Genomic DNA, 19,039 nt, shown 5'->3' with positions numbered 1-19,039 from the left:
TAATTTCAGAATGTAAATAGCAATAAAAAATGCAAAGCAGCTCTTCTCTGTGGACTGGAGCACTCTGGTTGTCCTCGGTAAATGCACTTAGTGACTCTCTGAGGTGCAAGTCACACTAGCCACTTTGCACATTCATAAAACATCATTTTTACTTGAAAGAACAAATGACAGGCAAATTACGGTTATTCAGACTTGGGAATATGGCAGACATTTTTCTCAAAAAATGAAGTTAGTCTGTCACTTCAAGGAAAACAACTGACAGTATCTGATGCCAATAGTAAAATCTGAGTGTTCAAGCAAAACCCAGAATCTTGGGAAACTTGTAGCCATTTCTATGAACTTGATAGCTTCCCAGTTTTCCATCACTTTCCTGATGGGCTCTGTCTCCTGGGAATGGATATGATTTTGATACTGTGTATTGTGAAGTGTTGCCATTTGGATGATCTGTGATTCTCAAAAGGCCCATGTTTTCCATATGGTCAGCATCAGGGATACACAATTGTGTGTTTGTAAGAGATCCATCCAATGAGGAAGGTAAGTGGTGAATTTTAGTCACAGCATACAAATCTATTGGCACAATTGCATATTCTACATTGTAACTTGACTTAACAAAACTCTGCTATTTGTAGACTTTGAAGTAGTTTGTGGTATAGTACCAGAGATTTTTTGTAAGTATCTGGAAAGATTATGAAAACAATTTTTAAAATTATTTATGTGTATGTATGTATATATGTATGTATGTATGTATGTATGTATGTATGTATGTATGCCTGCTCATATGCACGTGTACCACATGTGTGCAGGTGCCGGCAGAGGCCAGCAGAAGGTGTCAGATCCCTTGAAACTGGGGTTAGAAATTGTTGGGAGTGGGTGTATGGAATCAAACTCAGGGCCTTGGTGAGAAGAACAAATATCCTTAACCACTGAACAAGCTCTCCAATGCCCCCAAACACTCTTTTTTTTCTAGTTACACATACATGTAGGCTAGGATTTTCTTCACATACTTCTATCAAAGATGTAAATCACTAGGTTGAATGCAGAAACAAAAGTGAGTGCCAGTCCACGTGACAAGGACACCTTTTTCACAACTATTTTCTTTGGCTAACATAGTCACATTTTCATAAAATATATGTTTTTATGTTAGCATGTAACAAATTGATTAAACATGCAATGTATTTATTATTGCTATGCTACTTAAATCAATAAGTAATTAAAAATTTCCCAGCTAAGAGACACTGAGAGATTTAACATAAATATGTTGATGCTCTCGGTGGTTCTTAGACATGTTAAAAAGGATTCAGAGACTGAAGAGGCTAAGAGCCTCTGTCCCAAGATCCCTTCTTGGAAAGTGACATTTTGGATGACTAATTAAGAAGAGACAAGGGACTTAGCACTTGACAGTTTGTTGTCAGGAAGCTTCTCTGGGCTGACAACAGGGCTGGTTATCAAGACAGAATTGTCCCCGCAGATTAGATTAGTAGACACCATCCTTGCCATTGCCTGTGTCCTTCTCAGTGGCTAAGTCCTTCAAGTACCCAAGTTCATTCGTTGCCCTGCAAGGACAGTCTGGCGCATTCCCTGATCAGTATTGGGCATCATGACCCAGTGTTAGCTAGATACCTGCCTCCCAGATGGTAGCAGGTGTGGTCCACAGTCACCACCTAATCCTCAGGAGGGTACCAGGCATGTGCAGGGACAAAGACTCGAAGATGAGCAGATCATAGTTATTATCCCAAAAGAGTTCCCAGTTTTGTGGGGAAGAAACTTCCAGAAGAAACAACCCCAACACAATGTGGTAAATGCTCTTCTGTGTTTGAAGACGAAAGTTTCCCAACAGAAAAATTAGGGCGCATCCTGGCTGTGATGTGACACTTGACAATGGGACAATCCCAGGAATCGTGAACACACACCTGCTGTATTTATTAAGCTCTCAACAACACCACAGAAACTCTCTGTAGGTTTGTATGTGGTTTTCCCCTGAGGCCCAGAAACAATGATTTGGTGCCATCCTCAGACCACCTAAATTCTGGGAGATAACAGTGGCCAAACAGAAATGAGAAAACTCCTTAGGATCACAAAAGGTTAGTAATGGCCCAGCCATTTTCTCTCTTCTGTTAGTGGGGACACTGTAGGACATTTTTTTCTAGTGTTCAGGTTCTAAGGGTCCCCTCCCAGGCAGAAAGGCTAAGTTTATTCACAAGGGTCTCCCATGCAGCTGAGACTAGAACAGGCTGAATCCCAGAGTCCGAGGAATGCCTTAGCCAGAGGCTCTTAAGTTCCTAAATTTCAACTTTATGGGAGTTAAATTAAATAATAAGCCTCTTAATGTGCCCAGGAATGCTGGAGTTCCCTCTGGGTGGGCTGTTTGGGTACCAGGGAGGTTCTGACATACCTGGGGTCTACTTAAGTCCCTACCATGCACCCTTTTCCCCTTTGTCTTTGGAGACCTGGCCCCAATCCCTCTTTTTAATCTCCTCTCCTATTCCTGTGGTTCTTCCCAGCTGTGGTAACTTCAGAGTGAAATAAACTCCTAAGAACAAAACAGATCATTCTCAGACACAATATGCCCAATGCCACCCACAGCCATCCTGCCTCCCAAGGCTACAGAGAATGGGCCCTCCCAGGTCTAAAAGGAAGCAGAAAGCAAAGGCAGGGCATTGCACACTTGACTCTGGACAAATGGTAACTTTCTCTGATCTTCAGGGAGTTTATCCATAAAGCCGGCTATTTTCCAATTCAAGGGTAAACATGCTTAATATTGTGTGGGTCAGCCCACCACTTTCAGCAACAAATTCCATGTGATAATTTGATTGCTGTCTATCTCGCCACAGTCTCTAAATGGCATGGAATCCTGCATGGAATCTTTTCTCCTGCTCACTGTCATATTTTTAAGGACTTAGGAGAGTGCTTGCTCATTACAAATTTGTTGAGATAACTGTCTGACTAAAAAGAGTTGAAGAGCGTCCTACTTTAGGATACTCTCCTCACATAGAGATTTTGAGGCCTCCTGACAACTCCTGTGGGTTGATATCAGCTGCTTTGACTCTGGGGTCATGTGGCATTAGACAGTGACATCTGGATTCAGCAGGGATATTGTGTATTGATTGATAACTGACACTATGGTAGAGGGTACTGAGTTACTATGTTAAGGGTACTGGGTAACTGCTATACTGTCTCTGGAGTCAAGAGAATTCCTTGGCCAGTCATCTTACTAACAGCAGTCTGTTCTGTAAGGTGGGTATAGCTGTTTTAGGAGAACCGAGGCTACACAACGCTTGGCTTGAAGATAAAAGATAAAACAGATAAAACTGGTAGGACATTGTCATACAAAGAATCTAAAAGTATACCAGGATTATGCCTGTGTATATTCATGAATTTGCTTTCTTGGGGGTGCAAGTTTCACAAATCAGTGGATACTAACGAGCAGGCCTGACCCAGCTCAGCTCATGGATCCCATGATCAGATGGGGCATTAGCAATGTGCTTCCCCTGACCCATAAAGTAGCTGCCGTACTCACGAGGGTAATCCTTCGGATGAGTCTTCTCGGACCAGTTTCCATAAAACGTGAGTCTGTACTTGGCGGTTCCACAGGCGCAGCAGTCTAGGATCGGTCTGTCCGTCACCCCATCAAGTGTGGGATCTGGAACAGGAAGTCAAGTTAGAAAGCAGATGGGGACCTCGTAAAAGACAGCCTTGCAGCAGCTTGTCTTATCCTTAATCCCTGTATGAAGAAGATGCAGTACAGCAGCGTTGATTTGTAAGACTCAAGACCAGCACTCGGATTGCTATGGATTTTTTATTTCTCAACTATGAATATATAGTTTGCAAACAAAAAATTCAAAGTTCTTACTCTCCAGTCTGAGGTGTTCTATAGAACCAAGACTTTCACTCAGTTATTCTTTTCATTTTTAAGTGTGTGTGTGTATGTGTATCTGTGTCTGCCTATGTGAGAGAGTGCCATGTGTATGCAGGTACCTTTGAACACCAGAGGTCAGATTCCCTGGAGCTGGAGTTACAGATGGTTGTAAGACACCTGATATAGGTGCTGGGAACCAAACCAGGGTCATCTGCAAGTGCAGTAAAGCAGTAAATGCTTTAAACCACTGAGCTGCCTCTGTAGCCCTTACTTCGACATCCTGGTATCCTCCCCACCCCTTCCACAGTAGTATCTCTCTACTAGATTTTTAAGAGAAACATGTATCTATTTTCCAAGAAGTACTTTTGAGGGCCCAAAATGCTGGACCAGAGCAGAGACAGGGGTGGCTTTAAGGCGGTCAATGAGAGCAGAGGGAGCGGTTCTCAGCCTTCCTAACTCTGTGATGCTCTGATACAGTTCCTCCTGGTGTGGTAACCCTCAACCACTGCTACTTCATAACTGTAGTTTTGCTACCGTTATGAATTGTAATATAAGTATCTGATATGCAGCGTATCTGAGATACAACCCTGAAGGGGTCGCGACCTACAGGTTGAGAATCACAGAAGTAGGGGCTTAAACAATGCTGGAAATTAAGAGGAGGGTTTTTTTTTTTTTTAAAAAAAAAAAAGTCTGAAAACAAATCTAGAATCTTTATTACTTTTCTTTAAACAAATGCCAGGACCGGAATCAAAGATAAATAGACACAGCGCCGAAACAGCTCAGCTGGGAGCGCGTTAGACTGAGGAGGAGATTCTTACGCACTCACATCACCTCTTACCACGCTTTCAGAGACTTAGGTGGGGGGGGGGGGGGGCGGGGGGCTTGCAAATGTGTTCATGAGTTCAAGTTTCCTTCTGAGTGTAGAAGCAGCCAGGAAAAACTTAAGATTCCCTCTCCACCCCCATTCCTAGCTGTGAGTAGCTGATAAGTAGGGAAAGAGAGATTGCATGAATAAATTCAGCATTTCTGATTGTTAAATCCACAGTTCTAACTGCCTTAGTGCTCTCAGGCTGCTCGGCTGCCTCTGAGAAGGGACAATGCCTACAGATGCCACTTACTGCAACTGCGTTTTCTGTAGCTCTCCCAGCTGTGTTAACATCAATCTTCCCTTTTCGAAAGTTGAACATTTTTTTTCTTAAATATTGTACAAAAGAGCGGCAACCAAGGGGATGAAAGCCATTTTGCATGTCAGAAACAGCATTTTTCAATCTCTTTAGAAATTTGCTGAGCGTGCTGGGCTTGAACATGCAAAATCGATGATGGGGAGAAGTGAGTCTGGGGATGGAGACAAAGTATGAGACGGTACAGAGATGTACTGGGCCTTTTGTATGTGCTGCTTTCATTCCGTATACTGTCCTCGGAAGTCCTTTGGTTATCCCTGGAGGTTTAAACGTGAAGTATCCTCCATGGGCCAACACCAAGTGTTCTAACACTTGGTCCCAGATGGTGACGCTATTTAGGAAGGTCATGGAACCTTTAGGAGATAGAACCTCACTGAAGAGAGTAGGTCACTGGGGATGGCCTTGAGGCTATACAGCCCAACATCATTTCCTGTGCTCTCTTTGTAGATGAACAAAGAGATGTATTTCTGACAAGCCAGCCTCCTGCTTCTGCCACCATGTCTTTGCTGCCTTGGTGGATTATATCCTCCTGAAGTGAAGACTATAATAAACCCTTTGTTCTTTCTGTTGTTTCTGCCAGGGTTTCTTATTACAGCAACAGTAAAGTAAAGTAACTAAGACATGCCTGTTTTGCAGAGTGCACATTGTTAAAAGGAAGAAGCTGGCTGGGTGACTTGACCAAGTTTACTTCTGAATGGAGAAGCAGGTTTGTGAAACCATGCAGGCAGAAGTGGGATCCAGGACTCTTTTGTCCAGAGCCTATGACCTCACTCTGAATTCAATCACTACAGGGAAGACTCATTCTAGATAGGTCTGCATAAACGATACCTAGTAAAAAAGAAAACTATTTCTATTTTACTTTTTCTAAATGAAGAAATGTGCATAAACAAAACAAAACCCTCCCTACAGATTTAAGAGATTTCTTTTTTTTTAAAGATTTATTTATTTATTTTTAAAGTACTTTTTTTTTCAAGACAGAGTTTTTCTCTTTCTTTTTTTCTCTAAGATTTATTTATTTTATTGTATGTGAGTACACTGTAGCTGTCTTCAGACACACCAGAAGAGGACATCAGATCCCATTACAGATGATTGTGAGCCACCATGTGGTTGCTGGGAATTGAACTCAGGACTTCTGGAAGAGCAGTCAGTGCTCTTAACTCCTGAGCCATCTCTCCAGCCCCCAGATTTAAGAGATTTCTAAAGAAGCTCAAAGGAGAAGGCTACAGCCCCCCAAAGCAGGAATCACTGGCAGAGACTAGAGTCTGTGCCTGGAGCAAGCTGCCCACTACCACCTGCGTACAGAACCTGGACTTGATCCCTGTGTCAGCCACTTGGATAGTAAGAACACACCTCACCTAGTACATTTTAGGATAGGTAGCTTGAACCAGAAGATCTGGTTCTTTTTCACAGTCCCATGATGCTGAGCTGCATTGTTTAAAAAAAAATTCTAAATTAGCTTTGAAAAGAGATTTTGGATCTGAGAGATACATGCTGGGATTTCGATCGTAAAGACCAGGTGCTGTTAAGTGAGGTAGCAACAAAGTCCAGAAGACCCAAAATAAGTCCAGTTGGGAGCATTACTTTATCAAAAGGGCTTTTAGATTTAGGTACCAAAGTTAAAGACACTGTGAAGGCCTTTACAGAAATGAATGTATAACAACCTTTGGAGAATAAGCTTCCAAGTGAAACTTTTAGGTTTGAAAAGGGAACTGTTTCCTACCAAGGACAGGCTCTTGCTAACAAAGCAGGTTTTCAAAAGGCAGTGATGACAAGCATTAACATTCTCCTATAGTGCAACAGCTGGGCTGCTAAGCCATACCTCATCCTGGAGTGTGACCTCAGTTCTCAGTTTCCCTTTCTTTCATTTCTTACACACACACACACACACACACACACACACACACACACACACACACACACGTGTTTTTTGAGACAGGGTCTCAATATGTATCCTTGGTTGTCTTTGAACTTAACTATATAGATGAGGCTGGTCAGAGATCTGCCTGCCTCTATTTCCTGAATGCTTGAATTAACGGTGTGGGATACCACACCCAGCTTTATTTTCATTTATTTTGTGCAGTACTGGGGATCAAATCCATGCCCTTGTATGTTTTAGGCCACTGCTGTGTCACCGAACATACCCAGTACCTGTTTTCTTTTTTAAAACTGAGTTTCACTGTATAGCCCAGGGTAGTCTTGAACTCATAATCCTTCTGCCTCACCTTCCCAAATTTTGAGTGCACCACCTCTGCTACTTCTATCACAACCCATCTTTCTCCTCATTTCTATCTTGAGTTTGTTAGCTTTTGATTCTTAGGTCTCCTCCCCCTCCTTATCCCATTTTCCTTCTCTCTTTTTATATGTGTGTATGTGTGTGTTCACAGATGTGCAAGCATGTTTATGAGTGTGTGTGCATGCATGTGTGTGTGTGTGTGTGTGTGTAGATACCAATGTAGAAGTATGTACTCACAAGTGTGAAAGCCAGAGGACAATCTTAGCTCTCATTCCTCAGTGGATATCCATCTTGTTTTATAACTTCAAAAAAAATTTAAAAGTTAAAATTCTGCATACATGTGTGTGTCTATAATGTGGGTGTTTGCATGTGCCCATGGTGGTGAGAAGAGGGGGGTAGATCCTGTGAACTGGAGTTACAAGTGGTTCTGGGATATGGACTGGGTGCTGGGAATGGACTTGGGTCCTCTGTAAGAGCACTATATGTTCTGAAATCCTGAGCCATCTCTCTTGCCCCAATACACCTTGTTTTTGAGACAGGGTCTCTAACTAGCCTGTAACTAGCCAAATGGGCTGGGCAGGCTGGCTGGGAGGGGAGCTTCATGACCCATCTGCCTTCACCTCTCCAGTGCAGGGCTCACACGTGCTATCCATCACACCCTGCCTGTGTGTCTTCTGGGGCTCGAGGTTGTTCTTGGGTCTCATGCTCACAAGACAAATGCTTCCCTGACCAATCCAGTTCCTCAGCTCTCTTCCTCCTCTCTCACCTTCTTCTCATTGTCTGTCTTCTGCTTCTATTCTCTGTCCTCTGATTTTCTCTCCTCCCATCCTCCTCTGCCATTCCCCTTCTGTTTGTGACATGGTGTGTACGTGTGTGACCATTTATCTGTCATAGGTCACCTTTAGAATAAGTGATATTTCTCTATTTTTTAATTGCAAGTCGTTTCATATTTATGTTGCTTTTAAAAATCACAGGCTGGAGAGATGGATGAGTAGGTAAAGGTGCTTACCATGCAAACTTGAAGACCAGAGTTCGAATCCCTGGGACCCATGTAATAATAACAAAGAAAACCCATCTCAAACAAGGTTGAAGGTGAAGACTGACATCTAAGGTTGTCTTTTGATCTTGTATGTACATGCAACAGTGCCCATATTTACACATACAGATGTGCGCACACACACACACACACATACACACACACACACACACACACACACACAGAGAGAGAGAGAGAGAGAGAGAGAGAGAGAGAGAGAGAGAGAGAGATTATTGCTCACTGCTTTTTATCCTGTGGCTATATTTCATCACCTATGGAGGAATGGTTATAATTGGGTCAATAAATGATAGTCCCAAGTTCCACTATTTATTTTCCTAACATATTTGATTTGATTCAACAAGAAAGCAAGGCACATAGAGACTTTGATGAAAAGCTGGCGTTTGCTGAGTGATTAAATACATTAAAAATCCCTCTGCTCTGCTTGTGTTTAAATGGTTTTCTTAATGTGATCATTCTGATGTTAATTTTCTCATGGGTCTGCTGATTCCAGCGATCATCTATAAGCACACAAAAGCCAAGAGCATGAGGACCTGTTGGGCCTTTTCAGTCCATCAAGTCTGAAGGAGTCTTTGCATCGATGGTGTGATTAGCCATTTTCCTAAGAGTTCAGCCTGAAAGAACCAACTAGAGACACGCCATACTATTTCACTATTGCTGTGTCCACTGGACACAGCTTAAACAAGGCTTTCTAAGATCAGCACTAAGGCTCCAGGAAAGGGTTCTTGTCAGACATGGGGCTGTCTGTGAAGTGTCTCCTAAGAACTTTCAGATTCTGGAAATAAGGCTGGCTCTGCCAGTCCAACTAACAGAACCACACCACAGTGAATGATGAGCCTAGCTACCTACAGGGGAAGATTAGGTTGTAGCCTGTGTGTGAGTCAAAACACCCTTGAGTCCAGCTCATGGGAACTGAGTATACTTTCGTGGAAAGAGGGTAAGGGATGAGATTGTTATTTAAGAAACAAGAGCTAGGGGCTGAAGAGGTGGCTCAGCGGTTAAGAACACTGACTGCTCTTCTAGAGGTCCTGAGTTCAATTCCCAGCAACCACATGGTGGATCACAACCTTCTGTAATGGGATGCGATGCCTTCTTTTGGTGTGTCTGAAGACAGCAACAATGTATTCATATACATAAAATAAATAAAATAAAATTGCTTATATTAAAAAAGGAAACAAAAGCCTAAAAAGTGGAGATGCTCCTTGTTTGGAAAAATGGTTCTGTTAGAACCATTTATCAGCTAAAGGGCTTGGAGGGAAGATGCACACCAAGAACTTAGCAAGGACCGTGGCCAGAGAGTCCAGAGCTCCCACCCTGATGCCAAGCATCCAACTGTTTCCATAAAATTCTACTTAACATTTGACTCTAGCTTTTTTACAAGAAGACAGTGCATTGCTCTGATACAGACAGGGCTGCAAAGTCCTACTCACAGGGGATGCAGCATCCATGGGGCAGTGGCTGCCCACAGAGGATGCAGTATGCACAGGGGCAGTGGCTGCTTACAGAGGATGCAGTATCCACAGGGCAGTGGCTGCTTACAGAGGATGCAGCATCCACAGGGCAGTGGCTGCTTACAGAGGATGCAGTATCCACGGGGCAGTGGCTGCTTACAGAGGATGCAGTATCCACGGGGCAGTGGTTCAAGGCATGGACGCCTGGTGCCCTCTCCTGCCCTCCGCTGCTGGCTGTAAATAGCTATTTAACTCTACCTCAGGCTCTTCAACTGCACTATGGCTGATCCAATAGCCTTTACCATACAGAGTTACAGTATAGATTACATAATTAAGCAATAGGAGGTGTTTAGAATAGTGCCTGTCATGTAGCAAGCACTCAAAATTATTAGCAATTATTATTATTTCCCCAGTAGACCCCTCTCCAACCTTTCTTAGTAGTTTATGGTTTGCTATAGTTGGAGAGGATTATTCCTTCTGAAAAGACTAATTGCTGGAAAGGCAAATAAAAATTCTGCAAAAATGAATAGAAATGAGATAGCTAAGCTGTATAATTATAGAGAGTTTTCTGTTCTCATTGGGTTATCTAATAACTTCTAAACCAGTTCGGATGTTTAAAGTCTTTTTTTCACAGCAGATTAATGAACAAGCGTTTGAACATAGACAGCAATAGCTACCATGCATGTACACACACACACGCACACGCACACTCACACTCACACTCACACTCACACTCACACATACACAGCACATTCAATCTTATATGTATGATGTGTGTGCTGGCCTGGGTTGGACTCTGTGAATGCAGGTGTGCCTTGGCACTTCTCTGGGGGGGGTCTGAGGACAATCTCAGGTGTCGGTCTTTACATTTCATCTTGCTGGGAACAGGTTCTTTTGTTGTTTTCAACCTGGGAGTGCCTCTGCTTCCATCTCATGTTACAGATGAATGACGGGATTGCAGAGTTGAAGCTCCATGTCCAGCTTTATGTGGAGTCTGGGGCTCTGAACTCAAGCCCTCGGAGCTGCATGGTAAGAGCTTTACTCACTGAGCCAGTTCCTAGCCTCACTAAGTCACATGGTGTGTGGGGTGGGGGGGTGGGCTGTGTCACAGAAGCAGATCTAAGCCAGGCCTAATCTGAGCCCAGGCCCCTCCTGTAAACACCCAGTCTACTTTATTAGGATGTTCCAGTCCCAGGCAGGGTGTACCTCAGTGCTAAAGTGCTTAGATAGCATGCACAAGGGACCAGACTTGATCCCTAGCACCAGAAAAAAAGGACATTTATTAGAAAGTTTCCATCTCAGGAAAGGATTTATGAACTTGCAGTCTGAGTACCAGAGACTGGGATGTGGTAAAATCACAAGGTTAGTATCCTCTACCCTCCAACCCATGACACTCCTGTCTTCTACTGATCTTTTTTAGGAGAAAAATCCCCCATGCCATGCAAGTTCTAGAGGGTGGTTATTCCAGAGAGCCACCGTAGGCTTTTTAAAGGTACACAACTGTGCATTCCTTAATTAAGTCCTGTGAATTATTTCAAGGAACCTCTTCAGAATAATCACTGTTTCACAAAAATAAGAAGACAGCACCAATATAAGGCACATTATCTCCTACCCAGGGAATCAAGCCGAGTAATTAGAGCTTAAGGCGGATCCAATTATCCATAGCACACAGCCAGATTAAAAATCAGAGCTAGGTGAGGAGGCAGAGCCCAGGGGAACTCAGAAAGCCCCATTGCCTGAATTCCTACAGCCATGCTTAACCCGAAAAACTCCCCCATTCTCCCCCTCCCCATCTGTATGTTCTTACCCTGTTCACACAGCTTCTTGGTCAGGGAGCCCTCGTCTTGAAAATAAATAATGCGTTTCTGTACAATGCTGGCCCTGTGGGGAAAGAAGACATCAACACAGTGGTGAGAGTGGCAGGTTTAGAGGGACAGTCAACACAGTCCTTGCTTAGTCACCCATGGTTTGGTGGCTCTGTATGCTGTTCTCCCAGCTTGGTGTGCTTCTGTCTCATCATCTATGAACAGACAAGCAATACCTGCCCCATGGTGTTACCCTGAGAATTGTCAGAAAATGTATGTCAACAGTCCAGCACGTGCCTAGAAACCATCCTCTCCCCATTAGATGCTGGATTGCTATTGATGGCCCTACTATTGAAGTAACATCAGATACTGGATTGCTATTGATGGCACTGCTAAGAAAGTAAACCAAGGGCATTTTCAGCATCTTTTCTCAATGGCTCATTTTCCCTTCCTCTTCCTATTAAATGACGGAGCCCATTTATAGATGCACCACATTCAGATTTCAGAAGCATGTCAAATCCTTTTCCTGAAGGGAAAAGAGGAACCTAAAACTATTTTTTTGATTTGTTCTAAAAATGTCATTCTATATCATCCCTGAAAGTCTAGACAAAACCATCTCCTACACTCTGAACAAAGACAACGTCAGTTGTGGTCTCTCTCTCTCTCTTAAACACGTCAGACGTGGGCTCTTAAAGTTTAGAATGCATATTTTGAGGTTGCAAATGGCTTAGCTTTGGTCAGCACACATTTCCTTTTTCCTCTGGGATAGAACAGACATGCAGTTTCTCCCTTAACTCACTCTCTTGTTTATTTTCCACTGGCCTTGAGAAGGATGGATCCTGAAACCCAGTGTTCCAGCAATTTAAGAGTCTACAACACTTAAAATTGAGCTGCTGCCGATAAATCTCGAGCCATTTCTATTGATTTTCTTCAGCAATGCTACTCAATCAAAAGGTAATTTTCACTTCGATTCACCCTATTTAACAGATAAAGGCATCCCTGACTCCATTAGAGCTGACCACACTGAATAACTGTTTGACTCCCATGATTCCAGACCTAGGAACTGGCCCATGTTCTCTGTGGGGATCTGTACTGAGTAGAAACAATTTCCCCAATGGTCTGGGCAAAGGCCAAGATGACTTTCCAAAGAAATGTCTATGCTACATCCAGTCTTGCACAAAAGAATACAATTCAGGCCAGCTTTACAGATGTCTTTTACAGTCTTTCCCTACCCAAGAGAGACAAGATGTTGAAATAAGTAAATGAAATATGCTTCCTGTCTACACAAAACGACTTTGATCATTTTATCTGTTCTCTTGACCATTAAGTGGGAAAGTTCCTTCAGGCCAAGAGGGTAATAGCCATCCCTACCACAAAACCAAATAGCAAAGCCTCTTGTTCTTCAGAGCACTCTGCCACCTACAGCAGTACTTGTCAAGGTGCCTCTCTCCTGTGCCTGAGGGGCACTTGCAGGAGCGTAGACCTCCTAGGATGAGCCTAAGAGCCACAGTTCTGGTTCAGTGGAAGGCTCCATTCCCCACATCAACCACAGAAGCTGCCTTCCTTCCTTTGTCTTCTTGTAGTATTTATGGGCACATTTTCAACAAAAATGATTGCCAGAGGGCATGTTTAGTGGCTGGCACTGAGGAGGGTACCAGGGCCATTATGAACAACAGAGAGTGGGACCACTCAGCTCATGCCCGAAGTTCATATCACAGGAGGGGGAAGCATAAAATAATCAAACCCGCAGCCAACAGTGATTGAGTGCTACCATGGAAACATCTACAGAGTGCAGAAGGGAGACCTGACCAAGCTGGGAAACGCTTCCCTGAGAAGTAATAGCTCAGCGGAGATTGGAAGAACAGGCACTAACCAGGCAATTAGGAGGGAGAAGAAAAGGAGAGGGCATTGTTTATAAAATCCTCGAGGCAGGGGAGACATGGGCTTGCTGGAGGACGTATGAGTGGAAAGTCAAGGAGGTGATGTGAGGAGGGGAGGTAAGCGAGCCCATCACCACGTGACCAAAGGCCTGCTGGGAAATGGCCTTTCACTCAAAATTTGATAGATGTCTTTGAGGGGCATGACTCAGGACTGAGATGACCAGGTCTGCTCTTTCAAAAGAGTACTTGGGCCAATGTGTGAAAATAGGTTGGTGTGAGTCATGTGGTATAGAGGCCTCATGTAAACCAAGCCTTATTTCAATAAAATTCTCTCCCAATAAATATTTCAGAATGACCGGACTACAGGGACATTGGTTTTTCTGCTGGCTAGTTTTATGTCAACTTGACACAAGTAGAGTCCTTTTGAAAGAGAGAACCTAAATTGAGGAAAACACCTCCAACAGACTGGCCTGTAGGATAAGCTTCATAGTGCATTTTCTTTACTGATAAGGGGGGCAGCTCACTCCTGGCTGGTGGTCTTTTAGGCTATAAGAATAGACGGGCTGAGCCAGCCATGAGGTGCAAGCCAGTAAGTAGCACTTCTTCTCGCCTCTGCATCAGTTCCTGCCTCCATGTTCCTGTTCTGACTCCCTTTCGTGATAGACTGAGCAGCAAGATGAAATAAATCCTTTCCTCCCCAAGTTGCTTTTGGTCATGCTGTTTTATCATGGCAATAGAAAACCTAACTGAGACAGATTCTTCTCTCATTGCTTAGGTAAAATACCTGACAAAGAATAACTTAAAGGAAGAACAGTCTGTGCAGCTCACAGTTGGAGGGAACACAGTCCATCATGGCAGGCATCGTGGCAGGTAAGGCATGGAGTCACAGGGCTCCGTCCAGACAGGAGCACAGCATCCACAAGCTTGCATCTCAATGGGTCAGGAAGCAAGTCAGGGCTATGAACCTCAAGCCTGCCCTCCAAAGACCCACATCATGGAATAAGGTTCTACCTCCAAGATGTTCCATGACATCCCAATACAGCACCCTAGCACACATAGGAGCTCAGAGGGGATATTTTATGTCCAAATCACACTAGGATGATTTACTAACATGGTGTGGAAAGCCTTTTATGGCTCCCCCAAACACCCTCAGCCTCATTTGTCACCACTGCATGTCAAGCTCCTCGGGCTCCAGAATTCTCATGTTATTCCATCTTAGCTAAATATCCATAATCAACCTTTGCAAGCATCTGCAAGGAAGGCTCTGAATGCTTTTCAGTTTCCTGTGAAGAAGACAATGGTAAAATCTATCGTTTCAAAGCATGGGCACAAATAGTACTTACCCCTAACTACACAAAAATACGACTGTAAAAATTTATAGAGATTACAAGTAGAAGCTGTATATTTTCTATAAGCTCTCCAGGTTTTTCACCCCTTGAGACTATATAAAATGTAAGCTCTCTTACTCCCTCTTAAAAAACAATATCTTAAACAAAACAAAACACAGGAATGGAGAGTTGTCTCAGTAGCTAACAGCACTTGTGTACTTTCAGAGAACCCAAGGTCAGACCTCAGACCCATGCCAGGCGGGTCACAACCACCTGTAATTCCCGCTCCAGGGAACTTGGTACACTCTTGTAGCCTCCACAGGTGTCTGCACCACACACACACACACACACACACACACACACACACACAGAGGCACACAACACACACACTCACGGACACATATGCAACACATGTATACATAAATGTATACACACATACAAATAAAATAAATTTAAAAACCCACCATTACCGCCACTAACAAAACAAGACCTGGGAGCTGGGATATAGCTCAGTAACAGAGCACTTGTTTAGCATGCATGAGACTCCCTCCCGGGCACCACCTAGTTACATAGGTAAATAAATAAAACAAACACAGGCTTAAAAACCAAAACACATGGTCTGGGGAGGCGGGTGATGGCTCAGCAGTTAAGAGCACTTGCTGTTCTTACAGAAGACCCAGGATCAGTTTTCAGCACCCACATGGTGGCTCACAAATATTGGTAACTCCAGTTACAGGGTATCTGATGCCCTCTTCTGGCCTCTCCAGCTTCAGGCATGAAAGTGTTACACAGACATACATATAGGCAAAACACTCACATGTATAAATAAAGAAAAACCTAAAAAATATAATTATCTTTGTCATATCTGTACTCTTGGTCATGTGTCATGTGCCAGTTTGCATTTAGAAGACAATATATATTAAAAGAAAATAAAAATATAAAATACATACAATATATGTAAGACTGTATATATTATATATACATATATATATTGTATGTATGTACATATATAGTCTTATATAGTATATGTTATATTATGCTATGTGTACATGTATATTTATATATTTCATATTACTTACATTTAATATTTCAATTTTCACATTTGACATCCTTGAGATTGATGTATCTTTTAATACAGGCATTTTCAGATACTAAAAACACAGTGTGTGTGCCACTGATACCCCTGTAATTAAGCATGTCAATGTTCTGTAGCAAAATGTCACTTCATTGCTTCAAAGGGATAAGTTACAACTACAAATATCTAGACATTAATTTAGTCTGAAAGGTTCTTGATTTCTGCTGGATTTGAGATAAAAGACTGTGTTTGTTCTTCTCTTATCTTACAGGTAAGATTCATGAAGATATGGAGGTTTGCACTATAGCTGTTGCCATCTGTTTCTGAAGTCCTTTAGCTCATGTTGCCTTTAAATTAAGGAGAGGGTATATATACACACATATGTATGTATGTTATATGTGTGTATATATACTTATATATATGTATGTTATACATACATATACATACACATATATACATATATACACACGTACATACATATACATACATATATACATATGCATACATATATATACATATACTATATGCATACATATATACCCATACTATATACATACATATATATATACATATGCTATATATATGTATGTGTTTGTATACATATACATATGTTATGCATTAATTGATTTTCCTTGAATTCTTTTCAGCATCTTGTGGTGTACTCTGTGGAGAGCTGAGACCACAGTGGTCCTCCAGAACTGAGCTGTGATTGTCTGAAGAGGTCCATGCAAGAGCTGGACATGGCTCAGCCTCTGCATCATGCCCTTTGGGTTTCAAACCCAGTGGCAATCAAGTAGGGACCCATGTTTTGTTTTCCATCTAGTGCATGGGATCTGGCTTCACTTCTTTCCAGGACCCTCACTCCATGCCTCTTTCTAATTCCACACTCACAGGATCTCTCTGCTATCTTCCTGGTGTTCTCATGGCAATACAAGGGCAGGCATGTACACACACACACACACACACACACACACACACACACATACACACACCCCTACTTTTCAGTTACCCAGTTCATACTCAACCAAGACATTCCTTCTTTCAGATTGATTCCCTGACTGAGCGCCTTTCCTAGGAGAGCCAGAGATCTTGGGATACTCTGAGCAGAGCACTTACTAACCCATGGAGCAACTGCTTGCTCTTTTCCTGATTCCTGTGCTGCATCACAAACTTCTTGAGAGCTGGGACTAAAAATCACTATAGATTTTGCCATTGTTTCTGTACTAGGATTCAGTGAAAAGAAACAGTTTGTGCAGAAGATGAGCACTTGAGAGTAATGGGCTGTAGACTGTGAGGGCGATCTAGTCTAGTGGGTGTTGAAAATAGGGACGTCTAACTCGGCAGAGGTCTAAGGGGATATGAGGGTGCATGGGGGGCACTGGACCTAGGACAGCGCTGTGGCATTTGGGTGGTTGGTGTCACCCTGGGAAGTCCAAACGAGCCAGGATCGCTGAGGAAGACAAACATTCCCACGCACAGTGTGTTTGCAGGGACCAAGCCCTTGAGCCTCTTACTTGTAGAAATTGTTTCACTTTATTCCTCATTTGGTCAGCTCCTAAGAGAATTTTATATTCTGAGAAAATGCATTTTTTACTTTGAGACAATTCCCATCAAAAGTATAAAATTCAGCTGAGGCTTATAAATCATATTATGGTTCAGAAAAATAATAGTTTTACAAGATGAGAAAGCTGTTAGTAAGAACTCCCTTAGCATTTCAAAATGACAAATTTTCTCCGTTCTGTGTTGCAATTTGGCAGTCAAGTTGCCTCGCGTTTATATACTGAATGCTCGCTTATCAGGAGAGAGCATGTTAAAGAAATCTAAATTAAATTTCTTGGTAGCACACCAAAGCATTTCAAACTTTTGGGTATGGAAGTCCTAAGTAATTCACCAATCATTTCCAAACTTTTCTTTTAAAACTGGAGTGAACATTTCCAGGAACATCATTCCCAATCCTGTAAGGGTTTGATTGTCTTCTGTTTAAAGGGTTTAGTCACTCGATATTCATTTTCCTTGGGGTAGCTGCCTACTGGGATAAGGTTAGAATTTGATATGATGTGGGTTTGCTGTCTGGTGTTGAAAAGAGCTGACAGAGAAAGATCTAGAATCTGACGGACTTGAGAGATAACAGATTATTCAAATGACTTTAAAATATATACCTGGTACCTCTGTGCCTTGTTCATTGCCGTGTGCAGACAATTTCTGGAAGGTCCTACTGCAGTTGTGTTGCATTCAGTAACTAGTCAGTAGTGGTAGCCATTGTTACTGCTATTGTTAACTAGCCAGCCCTTGACAAAATTCCTGTCCTATCCTTAAGAAATCCCTATTATTATCCTTGATATCAGGTCTGGTTCTGTTGTGGAGGGAGGGGCCCTGAGGGAGCACCCTCAGTGAGCTGCTTCAGGGAGATAACAGGTGGCCAAATGAAACTTGAGCTTTTTTTCCCTCTCCAGATGGCATTTGCCAACCTTCTCCTCAATTCCAGTAAATTTTCTTTTACTGGACATTTCTTGGAATACTTTATAACATTTCTCTGTGCTCTCAGGGATGTTTTCCGTGGAGTGGTTCAGTGTATACTCAGCAAAATTTATTTCATTTTACCAGTAAAGGAGTAACTGTGAAAAGACCAAGGGGTAAGTATGGAGCCACTGTGGAGGCAGTATGGGTCATGCTGAGGCTGCTGCATTATCTTACTTCACAAAGATGTCCAGTGTTAACTTGATCATGGCCTCACTTCCCAGAGTCTGGGCTCATACCATAGTATAGACTCTTTCTAGCCTTTTACTTGACTTCAGAACATCCTGGAGTTAGCATATGTTCTGGAAGCCCACGATAATGTATTAAGGGGAGAAGAAAGGTGAAAACATAGTTTCAGGGCCCTATCTACAAGAAAACAAGAATTACATGACTGCCAAATGGTAAGGTCATAATCTTTGCTTAGGGGGTCACAAAGAATAGATTCGGAGACTAGCATAGCATGCTGATTTGGTTTTTGTTGACTCGACACAAACTAGTGTCACTCAGAAAAAACGGAACTGCAGTGGGGGAAAAAAACAGCCTTGGTCAGATTGACTTGTAGGCAAGTGGGGTGGTAGCAGGGCTATTTTCTTGATTAATGATTAATATGAGCCCTTCCGCCCCTGCCTGGTCCTCTGGGCTGGAGCAGACACAGAGTC

At 42.7% G+C, this 19,039-nt stretch overlaps 1 protein-coding gene across 1 annotated transcript in view; it reads right to left on the bottom strand.

The window, feature by feature from the left end:
• Positions 1-19,039, bottom strand: part of Spon1 (spondin 1) — a 274,956-nt gene that overhangs the window by 144,939 nt on the left and 110,978 nt on the right. The window contains exons 4-5 of the mRNA XM_028768082.1: positions 11,583-11,656; positions 3,518-3,640 (exon numbers count right to left, since the gene is read on the bottom strand). Of these exons, the coding sequence (XP_028623915.1) occupies positions 3,518-3,640; positions 11,583-11,656 (197 nt within the window). The remainder of the gene's footprint in view (positions 1-3,517; positions 3,641-11,582; positions 11,657-19,039) is intronic.

The sequence above is a fragment of the Grammomys surdaster genome, unplaced genomic scaffold (genome assembly GCF_004785775.1).
Source record: "Grammomys surdaster isolate TR1022 unplaced genomic scaffold, NIH_TR_1.0 184, whole genome shotgun sequence".
Classification (NCBI taxonomy): domain Eukaryota; kingdom Metazoa; phylum Chordata; class Mammalia; order Rodentia; family Muridae; genus Grammomys; species Grammomys surdaster.
Note: the sequence above shows the minus strand (reverse complement) of the source record. Positions and strands in the feature narration are given on the sequence as shown.